Genomic DNA, 20,198 nt, shown 5'->3' on the forward strand with positions numbered 1-20,198 from the left:
CTTTGTAACCCTTGAAAAGCACTTTGAAATCAAAGATTCTCTATAAATGAATGGAATATAATGTTTTACATTTTAAAAGTTTTGCTTAAAATAAATAGTGGTCAAAATATTTTTAGGTCTGTTTTATAATTGTTCTTTTATTTAGATTGTATGGTCTTTTACAGTATTTTTTTTGTCCTTGAAAAACATAAATTTGAGGACACTTTGATACTAATGACTTTGGTTCATAGCACTAGATTGTTTCCACAACCATGCCAGACTATAATGCAAATTATATAGAAGCATAAAAACATTTGTATTGCATTCACAGAGGAGATGACCAATGTATCTGAAGGGGGATTCTTATTTGCATAAATTTGATAATTTAATTGTATTGAGACAACAGGACAATGCATATGTGATGTGTGTGTTTTTACTACATAAATTATATAGAAATAAAGTGATCATTTACAGAAATACTTTGTTTTTTATTAATATATGTCAAAAGGCTACTACATTCTGGCACTCAACTCCAGAATTAACTCTGAAATGTTTTCTAAACTCCCCTTGCTAGAACTCGCTGAACCTCAGGCTCTCTGAAATACAGATTTACAGATTGTATGTATGCATTGCATTTAACTGTACATAAAAGGCAGTGTGAGGTGTGTCTTGTGGTGTTTTGTTTAGTAGGTTGGGTTTTTTTGTTTTTTGTTTTAAACTGTGGGCAATGCAGAGCTGCTGGATTTTCTTTTCACAGTGGATCAAGGATTCAGACTTGGAGGGCAGTGTTTCTTTTTCTCATTGTCAACCTTTCTTTGTATTTAATATCTATCTTTCCTCAGCATAGTAAGCCTGTAAATCTCACAGAAAATACTGTGTTGGAAGAATACAAGATATTGCATATATTATTTGCTGATCTTTCTGTGTAGGTGTATGTTTTCTGTGAGTTGGCTTACAGGAAGGGACCATGTAAATTAAATGGTCTGAATGTGGTAGAGGATCTTTATGCCTTCTTTATTATTTAAAGAGAAAGCATAATATTTTCATAGATTTTTTTTCCCCTGCCTTACTCTTGCAAGACCATAGGAAACCTGTGGTTGTATTTTTTTTGCTGAAGTTGTCTGATGTCATGTTTAACTGGGCTGTTGTTCTGGCAGTTGAATGACAAAACTGTTGGCAGGTTAGCCTAATATTCTTTAAATCTACAGTGATATCAACAAAGGGACAAATCAGCACTTTATTAAAATTGTTTAACCTTTTATTTACTCAGATTTTGTAACATATACACACACACACACACACACACACACTATACTGACATGATTATGCAGAAGATTTAGCTTAAAATAATAGATACTGATCTAATCATGGATGTTAGGAAGTTAAGACTGCCATCTACTGATTTATTTTTTTAAATCAGTCTGCTCCTAGAAAGGTATATGAGCAGGTCATGCTTTTGTCAGTGATTCAGTCTGAGTGGCAGTAGTATATATGCAAGAATATTTGCAGGCTGTCTACAAGCAAAAAAAAAAAAAAAAAAGTCCCTCTCATTAGCCTCTTCAAAGCAGGTTTTAGGGGTCCATCAAAACACACACTTGACAGGATAGAAAATATTTATTAGTAGAACTTTTTGAAGTGCATACTACCATGTTTTACTGAAAGAATGGAAATCCTTTAAATCCGTAGATAAGCTGTAGCCTCTAGAATATTGAGCCCTGTTACTCAATATAGAAGTTAATTGTTAGTTTGTCATAGGCAGCTGCTGCATACCAAAATCCAGCGTCAAACAAAAAACATCTTTAATGGTTTAAAAGTTAAAGTACTGCATGTGCCACCTGATGGTGGTGCCTGTAGAAAAAATGAGTGAACTTGTATTGACTGTTACTTAAAACTAACTTTTTCCCTAATGCTGATTCTCTATATCCATTTTAACTATGTAAACAAGTATATAGAAAAAACCCATACATTTTAGAATAGAACATTGTCATTTGGGCAAAGGAAATGTATGTGCATGTGTTTTGTGTTTTGTTACATACGTCACATAAGTAATGGCAACGGTTGGCTGTGTGTAACAATCCTTTGATTAGTTGTAGACTAATGTCTTTTATTTCAAGAGACAAAGGTAGGTGAAGTAGTATCTTTTATTGAAGCAACTTTGGTTGGTGAAAGAGACAAGCTTTCAAGCTTACACATTGTATTTGTTTTATTTTGGGAATTTTGACAGGTTGTTGCCAAACTCACTTTAGTTATCAAATAGCCTGAGTATGTGTCTAATGTGAATAAATTAAACCAGCTATGGAATATCCTTCATCAGAAGTACAAGATAAACTTTGTAGAGGAGAGGTCCAAACTCAGTCTGTTTTCAGTGTACTGCAAGGATGGAAATGTTGGACAGCCTTTTGGATACTTCAGCATCATGCTCCCATAAAGTAATCATTCATCTGTATACTTCATGGAGAGTGATGTTGAGTAAGGAGGCCTAAAAATACTCAAGAAAATGCTGAATGATCCATTGCGTGAACAAATATTCCAAGCACCATCCACCATTTTTTTTACAGCCACTATTTCTGGTTTCACTTGATCATGGAAGGGGGATCCAATTATCCTTTATATTGCCAATTTCAACAGGAGACTTAAGATATTCAATTGCATAAGTATACATTCAGCAGCAAATGCTGCAGCCAGCTCTTACATGCAGAACTGGCATTGACTTCATAGGAAGTCCCATCTGTGATGAGGCAGCAGTGTTGGACTCTTCTAAAAGTAATATTTTCATTGATAGAAAAAAATGCTTCCTAATGATTTTCTCTATTTCTATAGGCTTGTTACCACAGCTTATAGGTGTTGCTCCAGAAAAGGCCATTAAGCTTACAGTAAGTTTTTTTTCTCTCTTTCTAAATTAATTTTGTCACTTACTAATTTTTTTCTGATTTGTAGTAATAAAAGAGAAGTCTGTTTTCTTAGAATTCCCATGTTTGTAAAAGCAGCTGGGCTTTGTTTCCTTTAAATGCATGAATGATGAAAACTTAGTAGTGTTCCATTAAGTGTGGTTACAAAAGTATGTAATGTGTGTTGATCAGAAAAAAATGTTCAAGTAGGAAACTGTTTGTAATATATCAATTGTATATCTTTATTAGGTTAATGATTTTGTCAGAGACAAATTCACTCAGAGAGATGGTTCCATTCCAATATTTGCAGAGGTCTTGGCTGGAGGTTGTGTAAGTATCAGTCCTGTGCTGTTCATATCTGTTGAAAAAAAAAAAAAAAAAAAAAGGAGAATTCCCACCCTTTCACTGCCTAGTCAGAATGACAGATAAAGAACAATGTATTCTCCATGGCAGCAGGCAATACCATCCTCTTCCACACAGAAACACAGGAAAAGTTACTAAAACTCTGTGGTTCTCCATGTGGAGTTCCCTAGGCATTATATGCTTGTTTCAGTGCCATGAGAAGAAAGGGAGACAGGGAATAGAGAGTCATAATTGTACAGTTCCCTAAGATCTATTTACACACCCTCTTCCAATCTCATGAACTGTGGGCAGCTGCGTGGAATGGCCTATCTGTATTGCTCCTTGTTTCCTTCCACCCTATCATAGGAGATTTCCTTGCATTGCTGACCCACCCAAAGCTGCATGTTACCTCTACCCCTCTGCATTGTTACCTTCAGCTGCAAAGATAAAGTGAATACTGCTGTCAGCAGCTTTGATGCTGAGTGAATCTTATACTCTAAAATCTTTCATGGAAGCATGCTTTGTGGACTTGGCTGCTTATATACTGCACCTTATCTTTGGCTGACTATATTTTCCAGCTAGCTCAGTCAGACTTCCAGGACATGGTGTTCATAGGAGGGGCTTCCACAGTCCCAAAGAGAGAGTGTTCTTCCTCCCTCTCCATATTTATAGGCACATTTGGATGGTATTTACACTTTGTGTGATGTGGTCATTGTCAATAGTCATTGAAAGGGATCATTGCTAACTTTCTTTGGTCCTGCCAGAAAAAGCCCTATAGAATGGGTTTTAAAAACTGACTTGGATAGCTGAGTTCCTGCTGAAAATCTCCAAAGGGAATTAAACCTACTTCTTAACTTTGTATCTTCTGTTTAATAACGATGACAACAACTCTTAATAGATTGTTTACATAAATGTAAGGAGATTGAATAACAGTATATTATTGTCTTTCAGATCACAGGTCTGAGGAAGTTGTTTGTTTAAATTCCTTTACACAAAATTGCAGAGTTACTTTACTCCAGCTTTTAACTACAAGCACCATGTAAATATAGTAAAAATACAAACTGAATTTACACTGGAAATGAAGACTATAATTTGGTAGTTCTTTAAGCAACCTATATTTGGTTTGCGTTTATAATGACAACAGAGTTTGGTGTTTGTAACTTGTCTAATTTCATTTGTGGGATTTCCCAACATTTGGTAACAGTATAGAATGTTTATGGCTGGCTAGGGATCATTTTGTAGTAGAGAACCCTAATAACTTCCAGCTGAATGACAGGCTGGAAAAAAGCCTCCTCAGCTTGGCACAAAACCTGGGGCAATAAGGTTGTTGACCTCTGTAAGATTTAAATTCAAAGAAGAAGCCCTGAAGGTAGACTACTTATAGTTCTCCCTGATTAGATTTGGCAGTATGGTACATACCTGAGTCTTCACCTGTCAGTGTACAAAGTTTACTTTCATGGAAATGTGGGAAAAGAGCTGTGATATATAGTTAGAAAAAATCAGCCACAAACACTAACCTTTTTCTTGAAGGCCCAATAGCACATACAGTATTTTCAGACCAGGTAATTCATTAGGTGTTTTTCTCTGCTGTGATGTGTTAAGTTAAAAATATTTGCAAAGTATTTGTAATTTCCATTTGGCTGTGAAATCTGATAATCAGATTTACTATGTGAAGGGGATGATGTGGCTCATTGTCAATAATCACTGAGAATACAGTAGAGGGATCCTTTTGTACCAAAATGTTTCATACACAATAAAACATCCATTAAAGGACATCCCTGTTTCTGATAAGTAACCCTATATCTGAAGAATATTTTTATCATATTTTAGTGAAATTGAAAATTTGAGAGAATGTTTGATTTTCATACAAGGGTTCAAAAATTCAGATGCTCCTCTGAAGTTGAGGACTCCCCACATTGCTGTCCAAACACAACACTCTCCTCCAACTGGCTGTCTTCTCAGTAATTATTTTCTTGGGGGGCAGGCCAGTGGCCTACTCCTCCTCTCTGGTGTATTATGATATGTCTAGTAGTCCTATTTCTCCCCTTTTGGCATTTTTAGGGGAAGATGGCATACCTGTTCTGCCCCTCCATTTATTTTTAGAAGGGGCTGACAGCAGGCCAGTTGCCCTCACTTCAGCTATTTCAGAGATTACATTCCCTTCCTTTAGCCCCTGTAGGTCACATGATAGTTTACAAATGGGTGGCTTCTGTGTCTGCACTGTTGAATACTAGTGTTGAATCCAGGATACACGCTGGCAACTCATTAAAACCTAAAATAGCAAACTGACAGGATTAGGTAGTTGAAACAATACCAGTTGATTGTCAGTGCCTCCCTTTACATATTCAGTACCTTTTCCATATGGATCCTCTTCCAAGCGAGGTAGGGCAGGAGAATTCATATAGGATATTCAGTAGTTGTGCTGGCTGTAAGTGGGACACTGTTGCAGATGCTTTATCCTGAACCTTAGTTTCCCACCCTCAGTGTGGGTCAGCTCCTGTGCATGTCATCTGCTTGGTGGTACAGAGTGAAGAAATTCTTCTCACTTCTGGTGTCTACATGTATGTCAGTTACTGCAGAGTATCATCAAATGTGTCCCTGTCCAGCAGTTATGGTCAGGGGTACAGGTCTGCCCTCATTACCTTGGCTCGGTGAGGGCCAGGTTATGGCAGGGTTTTCTCAGGACAAGGTTCTCTGCTGTGAACTCCCTTACTGAGGTCTGTCAAAGTCCCTCGTGGTCTGTCTTTAGGACACATTGCAAGTCCCATCTGGCTCTTTGGCCTACTCTTGACCATTATGGGGACCCACCTTTTTCATCCTGCCCATGAATCAATTTTTATTAATTGGAGTGGGGGGTTGTTTTGGGGGCTGTTGGATTCGCTCCCATGCCAGATTTATTTGTGTTTTCAGGCTGTGTATTTGGGCTTGTTGGTTGTTTTGAAGTATTGTAATTTGGCTTTTATTGTGTGACTCTTGAACACTTTGCTGATAGTTGCTTTATAAATAGATTAAATAAATAAAAATTAATTAATTTTGAACACATACAAATTACAAGCTTTCCTCCTACTCGGCATCATGGGTTTTGCGTTCAGATGAGAATGTTGTGAGAGTCTCATAAGGCTGTAGAGTTAAATATTGTCTGTGAAACAGTCAGTTCATCCATCAAGAGGAGAGAGTCCATGTTAAGTCTGTAAAGCAGCATGCATACCTCTTGTGCTGTATAAATGCTTTGAAAGTACTTTTACAGTCTTTCAAAAACAATATTCTGTGACTTAAACTGCCGTTCCTGCGAGTTAAACAGGGAAAAGCTGATTCCTTCTGAACAGTGTGGAGACAGCATTATATTAAAGCTTGAGACAGGGATGCATCCAGTCCCAAGTGGAGGAGGTCTCTGATCCCTGCAGGGGGGAGAAGGAGGATGTGGAGTACAAAAGACACAGGAAGCTTAAGGCCCAAATTTTTCCTTGAACCATATGTGGAGCTTCCACTGATGTCTGTAGCTATTATATGCATGCATAAAAAGGCCAAATATGGCCCTAAAAATAAGATTTTTGGAAATCATTTAACTAAGGAAAAAACCGAATTTGACATTATCTAGTGTCTAAACGCTTCTTGATTTTTATTTCGAAAGAAGAATTTGACATTTTCATGTTTTTGGTGCATTTCATTCTAGCTTGTTAAGTAAATAGGCATTTTGTCAAATATTTAAAAAAAAAAAAATCTATAAAATGTTTTAACACTTGTTTTTAACTACCAAAGAAGAAAAATGAAGGAAATACAGAATTAAAGATGCTAGTCTACCTTTATTTGTGCTGTTGTACATATTCACTTCTTTGAACAGACAGAGTTAAGGACCAAATCAGCTATGACTTTAAATTGCTTTGATTTTAAATTTGCTTTAACATGTTTCTGTTGCAATGTTAAATATATGTATTTAAAAGTAGAGGAAGGCTTATAATCAAGTAATAGGCTTACTGTAAGTGTATGAACAATGAAAGCCCTGACTTTGGGAGTGGAGTGCAAGGTCTTTAAATCAGACTACTTCATAAACATCAAAGGATATATTCTTATTTTAGTTGCTTGAGTGGGGAAATCATTTTGGTCCAGGATGTGGCAGTTCCAAGTAGGAGTAAACAAGGGCTTGGAGCAGGCATCTCCCCCTTTGTAGCATATGCCTCTCGGGTGGAATTGGAAAGGGCAAGAGGTCTCATATTGCAGGGTCATTTGTGTATTTCCTTCAGGCTTTGGCATGTCATGAGGTGTTTGCCGGGGATCTCAAACTGCATCTTTTCTCTCACAACCTTTGCTGTCAGTTGTAGTTCCTTCATTTGTTCCTTGTGAAGTTTTTATTTTACGTGACATTAAGGTTAAATAGAAGCTTTTATTATTGCTATTTCTGATGTGCATCTATAACCTCCATTCAGAAACAAATTTGTCAACCTTTTTTTAACGTGTCTGTTGTAATTTAGGTGCAAAAAGACAATTTTATATTAAAAATAAATCAACTTTAATATTAGTACTTGAATTTCCTTTGAGATGTACAAATATCTATATCTCTTTATATTTACATTCTCTGTCACACACACAAATAGAATTAGGACAACTATTTGATAAAATAAAAGTAGTAAGAATATTGGTACAACCAATTTGCAAGCAAACATTGAGGATTTACATAGCAGCCCCTGCACTCTGCCAATTTATTTCCATTAACACTTCCTTTGTATCTTTCTGCCTCTGCGTTGTCTTCAATGCTTTCCCTATGCCTTATATTCTCTCCCTGATTGTATCCACCGTTCAGTCCCCCCCTTATTCCTTCTCAAAACCCTCTTCTTTACACAATCTTTAAAACAAACAATAAATTGTTTAAAATATTTTTAAAAAATACAATGCATACATTGCAAAAATGTTAACTTGTACTGCCTGTCCTCCTTTTATCATATATGACAGGTTCAAGGAACGAATCTGGCAAATCCCTGCTCGTGCAAATAGTCCCATTGAATTTAGTGCAACTACTCACATGAGTAAAGTTACTCATGTACCGAAGTGTTTGCAGAATCAAGCCTTGGACTGTAAGAATGTTTTTGGAATGTGGTGTGGGTGTCTCTTGTGGTTTGTCTACACTGCAGTCAGAGGTGTGATTGCAGCATAAGCTGACAAACATGCGCTGGCTATAATTTAGCTATCATTGCTAAAAGTAGCAGTGAAGACAAGATGGCGCAGGCTGACAATGCAAGTAGTTTGCCAGCGTGCTTGTACAGCCCAGGCTGAAGCCCGGGTAACCGTAGCTTCGTGGCTTTTTTTAGCCTTTGTAACTAAATTAAAGCTAGCATAAATCTGCTAGCCTGTGCGTCAGTCACACCTCGGATTGCAGTGCAGACATTCCCTTAGGGACCTGCAGAGGTCCAGGCACACCTATGGCACTATATGAAAAAATAAAACTGCATTGCAAAATCAATATTTGGGCAAAAGCATTTATTCTTAAAAAGCAGTATTTAAAATGGGTTATAGTTGTAGTTATTATGTCTGCCTTTAAAATATTGTGAAACTTCCCAAGTCACCATTGTGACAAGTGTGCCTGTTGTTGGAGTCCGTCAGTATCTTGAATACTGTGTGCGCCAAATGTTAGTGAGGTTGGTACGATTAATGCACTTTTCAAAATACTACTTTAATTGTAACACATAAGCCAGAGCAATGTTAGAGTTTCCAGTAGATGTGTTTTATGCAGCTACCTGTGTATCAAAGCACATATTTGTAATAGAAAAATGTTTAAAATGTTTTGTGTCAATTGGAGTCCTATTTGTCCAACTCTGCTCCTTCAGGAGTGGGCTTTTTGTTGGGTTTTAACAGAGACCCAGCCACTTGTGCTGATAGAAGAAGAGAATTTTAATTTCAGGAAGATTGGATTCTTTGTAGAAGATAGAAATGTTTATGAATTGGTTTATTTGTGTTTCTGTGCCAGGCAATGAGGGATAGTTATTTTGCCTGCCCTGCAGGACATTCTAATTTATAACTGATTAAAAATAAAAACCAGAATTTCATATATAAACAACACAGTATGCACATTTAGTGAGCAGTTAACAAATTATTGTCTAGCAGAACTGAATTTCTGGTTTCAACATCAAAATTTGTGGTTTCTTCGTGGATTGTTTTTGTGATATATTGCATTATAATGTGAGCATTCTGCCTAAAATTATTTCTACCACAATTATTGAAACAAATGAATATAGGGAAATCATAAACTTTTCAAATTGATTTGGTGTTTAATACAACACAAAGAAAAATGAATAAGGTTATCATTTAACAGAATTTGCCAGCTGGTAATTTTATAAAATTTGTTTAGATTGAAACTTTGAAATATTACTCATGCAGGGCATCATGCTTTCTTTTGTTTTGTTATTTTAAGTGTGTGTGAGAGGGAAGGAGACTGGAAGGAAGGAAACTGGGTCTGAAAAATGGCTTTGGACACTAGTGGCATTATTGCAGTGAGACAACTTTGTATATATACTGTAGAACCTCAGAGGTATGAACACCAGTGTTACAAACTGACCAGTCAACCACACCTCATTTGGAACTGGAATTATGCAATCAGGCTGCAGCAGAGAGCCGTCGCCCCCCCCCCCCCAAAAAAAAAAAAAGGGCAAATAAAGTACGTGTTAAAACTTATGCTGCTTTCCCTTTATTTTTTTTAGTAGTTTTTTCTTCTTCATAGTAAAGTTTCAAAACTGTATTAAGTCAGTGTTCAGCTGTAAATGTTTGAAAGAACAACCATAATGTTTTGTTCAGAGTTACGAACAGCATCCATTCCCAAGCTGTTTGTAACTCTGAGCTTCTACTGTAGTTCATCACAGAGGAGCTGAGGTCAAAATGAGCTGGCCTGTGGGCGCTCAGCAAGTTGACACTTTCCCTGGTGGATGCATAAAGTGTTCCAGAAAAAGAAAAATTAAAGACCTACCTCCTCTGTTTGAGAGAGGTCCTTCAAAAAGTTATCCAGAAGTAAACCAATAAGATGATGACAAACTGGAAACTATGCCATTAAAATAAATGTGAACTGCCCTTATTTGGGTTAAGGGATGTTGATTCTGAAGCATAATAACTACCATTTCAATGTCAGGGTTCTCATTCTCCTATGTTGCAAACTTTGATTGGCAGTGAAATAATTAAAGATCTGTGCAGTCTACGAGTGTGATCAGTGGAGGTGTTGATGTTTGTTCCTCTCTCAACATAAGAGAGAGGATGAGTGATAAATAGTTCTCTGTAAGGGCCCGGGGGCTCTGCCGTGTCATCCTGATCAGATTCACCAACTTTCACGCCATGCTGCAGGGCTCCTTTATTACAGCTGCCTTTGAAGAGAGACAGGGAGAGAGACCTATGGGCCAATATATGGGCACGTCTAGTGCTTAATTTGTAAACAAAGTGGTTCTGGGGCTTAAACAGAGTGCCACACAGAAGACACCATTTTGCAGAGTGTGCAGCTCCACTTCCGCTGGCAGAACCTAGCACACACAATGCGTGCAAGGTCATTCTGCACAGAGGATGCCATTTTACCAAGTGTGTTGCTCCACCTCCACTAGTGGGACCTTGTATACACATGGTGTGCGAGCTCATGCTGCACAGAAGATGCCATTTTGCAGAGTGTGCTGCTCCACCCCACCCAGTATGATTACACCTGGTGCACCGAAGGCACCCACCATAACAGAAGAGGCTGAGCCCCAGCAAGCCCCTGCACAAATTTCAGCTCTGTGAGTGCCAGGATTTGGTTATGAGTTACTGCTTGGCAGGAGGGGCGAGTGGGTTGAACGACATATTTGGTTTTGTAATTGTAAATCATTAGTAGGTGCTCAAAGCCTGTGTTTGGGTGCTTTGTAGGAGATAGGGTAGCTGTCAGAGGAAGCAAGTTACTGCATTTTTTCACTGTGCTCACAAAGGAGGAGTTGAATTCCTAGGAGATAATAAAGGAAGCTGTGTGGGATAGTCTCCCTCTTGACAGGTTGGGGTGAATGTAATGGGTATGAGGAAAGGATTTTTAAAATGAGAGGAAAATGCTAATTAATACAAGGCTGAGCATGTTCAATGCCACATGTTTTAAATAAAATTTGTAAATGGCTTTAATTAAAACATTAAAGAGTGGGAGAGGAGAGAAAGGAACATTGGGGTAGGCAGTAAAGATAAATTATCCATTTTGTGATGGACCATGCACTTTGCCAGAAGTGAAGGGTGGTATCTACAACATACCAAGAGAAGTCTAAACATGTCATTTTCAAGTACATTTACATGCTTCTGGAATAAACTGTCGCGTTGAATCTCTCTAAAATTTGAGATGCAGCTCTGTGAAAGTCTTAGGCTAAAATGCAGAATCTATAGAGCAGCTCGTGCAGCAACATTAGACAGGAGAAATGAGCAAAAGATATGGTGCTTCTGCTTTGCTAATAATGTAAAAACAATTTGCCAGCTATTCAATCTGTGCCAGAGAAATGGATGACAGTCTGTATCTAGCTATCTATGTTCCTTTGTAACAGATTTGGAAATATTGGTACATGTATTGTTTACATTTTTTTATTTAATTTTCCAACTAGAACATAAGCTCCACACAAAAAATCTGACCACTTTGCTGGTTATTTAAAATTACCTCAAATATAAATTTCAGTCAACTAACTCCTACAAGCAACATGCCTAAATACAAATAACACTTCAACACATTGCCCAGTTTTCATTTATTGAACCTGACTCTTATACTGCATAAAATACAATTGCACAACATTTCATAATGTTCTGTTTTGTAGATTTATGGCAACTAAAATATCTATTTTTCTGAGCTCTCACTGCATATTGTAAACATCAGACATATCCCCCTAATATTGATAAATTAAGTTCCCTTTTTAATATTCGTTCATCTCTGTGGCAAAACTGTACTTGATATATACTGCAGTTTAGTCTCTGAATCCGAGCGGTTTTCTTTGGCACGTGTTATTGTGAGCCTTGGATTGCAGAGCATTATGATTAACTTAACCTGATATCTAATACGGATGCAAGTTGATAGACTTGTAGGCAGTAATGTGGCTGTTTAGAGAAATGGAATGAATTGCTGTAATAGAAATCACAAACTCATACAGAACCATGGCAGTCTGCCTTTGTTTCTAAGCTTCAATTTACAACTTTAAAAAGTATGTGCTTTTATCCAGAAAAATGAGGGACTTCAGGACAGGGATTTTACTGAGTGTGTTCTATATTGCGTATATGTAATGACGTACGGCCCTGTCGTCCTTCATTGGGAGCCCAAGGGGCTCAGTACCTTGCAAGAATGGATCTTTTTTGGTGGCTATAATGATAGAATTCACTTTATCTTCTTTTCTCTGGTCTTGCAGGCAGGAGGCTCACAGGTCATCTTCACTAATCCACTAGAGATTGTAAAGATTCGGTTGCAGGTAGCGGGAGAAATCACTACAGGGCCCAGAGTCAGTGCCCTTACTGTTCTAAAAGACTTGGGGATTTTTGGTCTTTATAAGGTATGTATCTGAGTAGTCCTGGCACACCACTTTTAAAGCATTTTATGCTGAATTTTAAAATAACTGGTGAAACAAAAACTTTGTTGAAAAACAAAGAAATCTTTTAAAATTTAAAAACTATCTCTTCCTGCAGAGCAGTCCCATGGTACAAAAGTGGGGGGAAACCCCCACTTTTAGCCCTGATCTACACTACAGAGTTAAGCTGATATAAGGCAGCCTACATTGACCTAACTGTAAGCGTCTACACTAAAATGTAGCTCCCACCGACATAACTCGTCCACAACACGGACTTAATAACTCCACCTCCATGAGGGGCATAGAGCTTGAGTGGATATAATTAGGTCGATGCAGTATCAGTGTAGACACTGTGTTACTTACATTGACTGTTGCTGCTTTTCAGAAGCCGTCCCACAGTGCCCCACACTGACAGTTAAATTGGTGCAAGCACTCCTGTTGAGGATGTGCACCGCTGACACAAGGAGCGTAGTGTGGATATGCAAAAGCAATTTAATTACTTCGGTGGCTGTAAGTCGATGAAACTTAGGTTGACTTAATTTTGTAGTTGGATTTGCCCTTGTACTCATGCTAGTGGCAGTGGGATACATGAAAATACTACCCAGTTCTATCCTTTGGGATTTTATACCCAGCTGCAGGGAGTCCTGTACTGCATACCTGCTGGCTTCTGGCATGGATCATTTCATTTGGTGGGCTTTTGTGAAAAGTTTCTTTAGCTTTCCTTTGTGTTTGTTTAGGAGACCAAATTGTCTTACATTTATTTTGAATCTCAGTTATCTCTATTGTTATCTTCGCAGCAGGATCCCTTCTTTGTCTTAATAATTTGGCAACAGTGACCAGTAGAATTTAGTATGACTCAGATCTTTAAGAAGTTAAGTGGTGGGATTTGTCAATAATGAATTCCATTTAAAAAAAAGCCCATACTGTACCGTACTTCAGCAGAATGCCAGTCAACAGATTCATTCCCTGCAGGTATACTTACTGCCATCATTACAGATCAGATGTAATGGTGCAGAAGCGATTAGTTTTCTTAAACAAGGAAGAGCATTTCTTCCTGTACCCTCTGCCAGTGCAAGGAGTAATACGTAAATTCAACATCTATAGGCATCTGTGCACTTCCAAAATATTGTTTTAGCTGATTTATTTATGGAGCTATGGTAGCACTGTAAAAAATGTGTAAATTTGCTTCCGTAGCTATGGCTTTTATTCTGAATTCACTAGATTAGATTCACACAGCTATAATGTTTCCCTAAATATCATAGATGTTTTGGTACATGGGGCAAAATTTTAGTGCAGTAATAATTTTTGAGTGTGGTGGCCAGAAAGGTGAGTCTACTACACATTTTATCTTTTAAAAATTGTAGTAATCTCAAAGAGGTTTATGGGAATTAATTTAAAGGAAAAAAAAATACAAATCGCAATGGTGTAAATAACAAAAGAGAACTGGTTTTAAAACATGTAATCACCATGAATGAAATTCATCCAAGCGTAAAGTGTCTCTGCACAAGGCCCACAGATCCTCTACAGAGGGCTCTCTGTCTGCTCCAGATAGGTCAGCGTGGAGGGGGACTTTTAGACATGTGGGACCTCCTGAGGCTTGGAATCACTCTTATGTGGCTCCAAGTCTCTTATATAGGGAACCCAGATGGTCAGTGGCCACTATTCTGGCAGAGCGGACTAGAGTGGTGGGTGGAGGGGACAGTTTTGTAGCCCCCAGGGCTTGGCCTCAGGATCTGGGAATGTGATTTTTTCCACGTGTTTACTTGAGTTCTGTGCAGGAGGAGGAATTCACCCAGTATCAGACAAATAATTGGGGAGTTATTTTAATAAGGATTCTTGACATGACATATTTTAACAGCGCATCCAGAGCTATAGTAACATGTGTCAAGATCTAAAGGGAATCTTTTTAGTTTGCTTTTAGGCCTTGAATGCCAAGTTTTAACCAGCATTACTTTTTTTCCTGGCAAGAGAGTCATTCAAGTTCCCCATCTTTTGTCTCTGTTATTCAGCGGTCCCATGTTGTGGCAACTTTCTGATGGGGAAAGAGAACAAACTGTGCTAGCCCTGTAGTGCAGTTTCTTCTGTCAGCTAGAGAGGGTCAGTGGAGAGTATGAGGCCCTCAGGGCCTGAGTGTGATGCTCGCCAATGTTCTGTGGAGCCACAGAGCAAGTGGCAAGCGAGGGCCCCACTGCCGAATCCTTGTGTGGCAGTACATTCCCTGTCACCTGGCCAGCTAAGAGAAGGCTTTTTGCAGGTTAAATTCTTGTGTACAAAAAATTGTCTATCTAAGGCTTGATGGCAGGCCCTTAATTGTCAAATGTCACTCTTTTACTAAAGTTAGAAACGAACGCTGAAGTTGCGAGCTGTCCATCGAATGACTGATTGTGCTTCTTTTGATGTTCAAATCTCCATACTACATTCCCAAAGACATTATATTGCATTTAATAGTTACCTGGTAGATCCCCTCGAGAGCCTTGGCTCAGTTCATACCCAGTGGCCGGGGGCAGTCTGCCAGCCTTTAATTCTAACCCTATTTATATAACTTATTTGTATTCTGTTTCCTTTTTGTGTGACAGGGTGCCAAAGCATGTTTCCTCCGAGACATTCCCTTTTCTGCAATCTATTTTCCTGTTTATGCTCACTGTAAACTGATGCTTGCTGATGAAAATGGCCACGTGGGAGGGTTTAATCTCCTTACAGCTGGTGCCATTGCAGGTAACTTCTCAATATGTTTTCTAGAAATAACCTTTTTTCTCTTAATAGATAATATTTAATATTCGTTCATCAGCTCTATATAAATGAAAGGTAGTATGCCATTGTATCTGAGTTAATCTAAATTTGATCACTTTTATCCTTGGTGGGAGGTAGCGTAATTTTGATGAGAGCTAATTACATTTGCATAATGTGGATAAACAGCTTAATGCAGCTCAGCAACTTGTAGCCAAATTTGATCTGTCTGTCTCAATGGGGTTTTAGTTGTTAGCATGCTTTCTGACTTGAAGGCTAATTTGAATCTTTGATGAACATATACTGAGATAAGAATTAAAAAGAAAATGATTCATCTAGCATATGGGACCTAAACAACCAGGGAAGAAACTTTCAGTTCAAAGATACATGCCAATACAAGGATTTGAGGGTGCCTTTACTATTCAGTAGTGAGACAGGAGTGGAAATAACATACTCTTCATGTGGTGGTATTATTTTTTAAAGATCTTCTAATCATGATTTCCCTCCTAACAATAGTGGGCCAGACTCACCCCACTCACATGAAGTTAGTGTTTAGAAATGACTTGCTAGGAACAGAATGTGTAATTAGTTGGTTGGTAATAATGGCCTCTTATCTAAGTTAGTGGTATAATAAAATTAGGCCCAGGTGTGAGGAAGATGGGTAGGGTAAAAATGCACAGCTAGATAAATGAATGGTGAACATACTGGGCCAAATTCTCTTTCTCAGTCACTATCTGCTGAGTGTAACATATGTAGAGTGGGATGCAGAGAAAGTGGTTGCAGCTCCTTGATTCTGGGCCCATTCAGTACTGGCCTATGTAAATTTAAACCAACCTTGGAGCTATCCAGGGATCTCTAGAGCTCTGTGTGTTCCAGCTTGCCCCCTAAACTAGAGTTGATGTAGGACCTGGCTATGCCTGCTCTCTCGCAACTGGGAGTGGGTTATCCAGCAGGGAAGAGCAATGGCACAAAGGGGCAAGAAATGGGAAGAAAATCTGTTCCATTGTATTAATAGAACTACTGAAAAATACCCTGGCTGGGACTAGTATCCTATAATGAGACTTGCCATTTGTGTTTTTTAACCACAGGCTTCATGTCTTCACTATGCCTGTCAGTTTCATTCATGAATGTTTAAGGTACTCGGATATTAATGTGATGAGCTCAATAGAAATGTCTATAAATCTTGTATGGGATATAAGGTTCAGCCTACAAGAATCCTTCTTTCTGAGATGTGAATTCACTCTACTGTTTGTGTAACAGGATTGGATCAGATAAGCATAATGGAGAAGAACATTGTGTGTATACATGTGGCATCAAAGAAAGTTCGTAGGGGTTGTAATCAGTGCACAATAGCAAACAGACTAGCTTTGCTGCTCCTGTTCCAAAATAAAACTCACTGAACTGATCAGCAGGATGCTTGGGAAGGTTTCTGTAATTTTGTTAAATCTCTTGCCTGTCAGCTTGATAAATCTCCCTTTAATGCTAGGTAGACTGTTGTTGTACTGGTTTTTTAATTGTATTAAAATCAACAAAAATTCAACCAAGGCTGAAAGTGAAAATTCAAGTTCCAACCCAGAAGGGAATTCTTGTTTTTTGTTAAGTCATTGAAATTGAGTCAGTATACATTACATTAAAAATGAGAGTTCTGATTTTTACATCTAAATTTTATAAATATTCAGAAATGGCTTCTAACAGCATCCATAATTGTACCCTCACCTTCCATGACTCTTTCATTGGAATAGGAAACCGATGGTGGTGCTGGGGGTGGGGTACTGCTACTGTATCATCACTGATGGCTGTTATCAGGATGTCTGTGCCAAAAATGCCTTTCTTGTCAACCTTTCCATTTAGTTTACTTTTTAATTGAACTTGTGTTCTGCCAATGAACTAGCCAAAGAGCACCACAGAAATCTCACACTGTAGAGCAGATGACCTTTACATGATCATGTTGCGTATTTACACCTTCAAAGAAATGGATCTGTGAAGGATTTGGAGTACTTGTTAGTACTTGAGAGGTTTGCAAAGCAGTTAATCAGCTAGAGAGTTACGAAGTACTTGGTACGTATGATAGGTTAGTAGAAATGTTAATATTCAGAAAGCATAGTAAGGATGACAGAGTTTCTAGAATCAGCTGAAAGCACCACTAATTTGTGTCAGTTATATTTAATTTCATATTAAATACGTGTGTGTGTGTGTGAGAGAGAGAGAGAGAGAGAGAAACACACACAGAGAGAGTTGTTTTATCTATTTATACTTGAAAATATTTGCTTCTCTCTTTAAACAAGGAAAAATAAAAGGTAATTGAAATGATTGGTAGTAAATCGCAAAGGGGAGCTCTTGAGAGAATTGTTCTGTTAATAGCATTGCATAATTTTTGCAGTTCTCTTGGCTGCATTTTTATAGTATTTTTCTTTAGCATCTGTTGTAAAATTACCTTTGTAATTTAAAAGAAACACATGGCTTGTGCTGTGCTAGCTGCAGTAAAAATCTATTTTGAATGCTTTACATCAGTACCAGGGTGTGTGGGTTTACATTTTTAACAAGCTTTATTTTCTCAAAAAGATGAAAGTTTGCAGGTATGTTCTTTGACATTAGAAATATTTCTATCTTTTACAAGATACTTTGTGTAAATTAAGTGCTGTTTTCTTTTAAAAGGTGTGCCTGCGGCTTCCTTGGTAACCCCTGCTGATGTCATCAAGACAAGACTGCAAGTGGCAGCTCGCGCTGGCCAGACAACATACAGTGGAGTTTTTGACTGTTTTGGAAAGATACTTAGAGAAGAAGGCCCTTCCGCTTTTTGGAAGGGAGCTGTAGGTGGGGAATTGTCTTTATATTTAAAGTCAGACCCCAATCCTGCAAATTCTTTTTGTCTTATTTTACTAAGTATTACTCCCAGGAGTAAAATTTGCAGGATTGGGCCCTAGTATTGTAGTTCACAGATTCGACTGAAATTCTCAGACTATCTTTCTTGATCTAATATTGTCCTATTACAGTATTATTTGTAATATTCAACAGCTCGAGTGTTCAGATCTTCACCCCAGTTTGGAGTTACATTAGTGACCTATGAACTTCTGCAGCGATGGATCTATGTTGACTTTGGAGGAATGTAAGTGCAAACATTTGCTCGCTAACATGCAAGCAGGGTCTGCCAAGTTAGAGCCTTCAGAGAACTAAATGGAAAGACTATGTTGAAACAGATGTAGTTAAACTTAATGATATTGATTAGTTGTATATCAAAGTGCCAGAATTTTGTTTTAATTGTACCCTGCACAAAAAATCCCCAAACACTTCCGTTACTAATAACATCTTTGGGTATTAAACTGAAAGAGCTTAAAAAATCAAATAGACTTGACTTATAAACTATTTCACTATCTAAGCAACATGAAGTATAAATCAGTGTCATTTTTTTAGCTTTGGTCTACATTTACCTGGCGATTCGGCGGCAGTTGACAGGCGTTACACAAGCTATGCAGAGTACCTTGCGTAACTCCTGTCGACTGCTGTGCTTCCCTTCTGTGCGGCGTCTTCATTGCACTGCGCCAATGGGAATCATGTTCCTGTCGACACAGCGCTACACTGCTTGAGGGGGTGGTTTTACAGTGTCGACTTCTGGATCTATTGAGTGGGTCTTTACTGACCACTCAAGTGATCCAGAAAGGTCGATCTGACGGCGGCGACTTAGCCGCCATCAGTATAGACATACCCCTAAATTCACTGCACAAAACTGCTGTATTTGGGTTTCCAACACTGTAAGATAATTCTTAAATCCCCCTTAAACTGTTTTAAATAAAATTATTTAAAAATATTTTCCATGAAAACATTTCCATTGATATTGGATTTCAGAACAATTACTTTTTAACTATATTGATTTATACGTCGCAGACAAATAATCATTTTCAATATTGGCTTACTATAGATTCTGCTGGGTTACTCTGGCGCAGGAGAAACATTTTAAATACTCAACCTTTTCTTCTTTTTTCTTCAAACAGCAAACCTTCTGGATCAGAACCTACACCAAAATCTCGAATCTCAGACCTTCCTCCTGTTAATCCTGACCACCTAGGTGGATATAGACTTGCTACAGCTACATTTGCTGGTATAGAAAACAAGTTTGGGCTTTATCTTCCAAAATTTCGATCTCCCGATGTTGCTTCCACCCAAAGTAGCAGCTGAATCTTGAGATGACCTTTCAGCCTACTATAATAGCGCAATGAAAAAAAAAATTCAAGAGTAGTACTGTATCTATCCAGGCAGCTGCATGATGCTCTTGCTGAACTGAGATTTCAAGTCAAATCACTCCTTTCTATAAGATATACAATATGCATTTATTTGTTTATAAACTAATCATTTGCACACAGGAAAACTCATTGAAGCTTTAGTTCTGCATTGACTTTTTTTTCCCTTACCAGTGGCATGAATCAGTAACCTTGACTTGGCTTTGCACAGCTTGCACTTAATGTTACTGTACATATTGTACATCTTTGTACAGAGACATCATGGCATCTATACACGATTACATTTATAAAATGGGTATGCAGTTCTAAACAGTTTGAAATGTACAGAATGTTTTGAAGGTGTTTTTATTAAGAATCATGTGGCAATAAAATATATTTAAAGTCATTTAATTTTCTTATATTTGTGTATTTTATAAATAAGCCATCAAATATTTGGTGTATTTAGTCATAGTTTTTTAAGACCAGAAAGAGACTATTATTGTGTAGACATTTGGTTCTAATCTCTAAAG

The 20,198-nt window shown here is 37.9% G+C and overlaps 1 protein-coding gene across 1 annotated transcript in view; it reads left to right on the forward strand.

The window, feature by feature from the left end:
* The window catches only part of SLC25A12 (solute carrier family 25 member 12), a 71,026-nt gene extending 50,952 nt beyond the window's left edge, over positions 1-20,074 (forward strand). Inside the window, 8 exon segments of the mRNA XM_067549251.1 lie at positions 2,800-2,852; positions 3,117-3,197; positions 12,572-12,712; positions 15,304-15,442; positions 18,110-18,268; positions 18,470-18,560; positions 19,444-19,608; positions 19,610-20,074. Coding sequence (XP_067405352.1) covers positions 2,800-2,852; positions 3,117-3,197; positions 12,572-12,712; positions 15,304-15,442; positions 18,110-18,268; positions 18,470-18,560; positions 19,444-19,608; positions 19,610-19,634 — 854 coding nt within the window. The 3' untranslated portion in view covers positions 19,635-20,074.
* The last annotated feature ends 124 nt before the right edge of the window (positions 20,075-20,198 follow it).

Source organism: Emydura macquarii, unplaced genomic scaffold, assembly GCF_026122565.2.
Source record: "Emydura macquarii macquarii isolate MOO-44397 ecotype Brisbane River unplaced genomic scaffold, CSIRO-AGI_Emac_v2 contig_1253, whole genome shotgun sequence".
NCBI classification, from domain to species: Eukaryota; Metazoa; Chordata; order Testudines; family Chelidae; genus Emydura; species Emydura macquarii.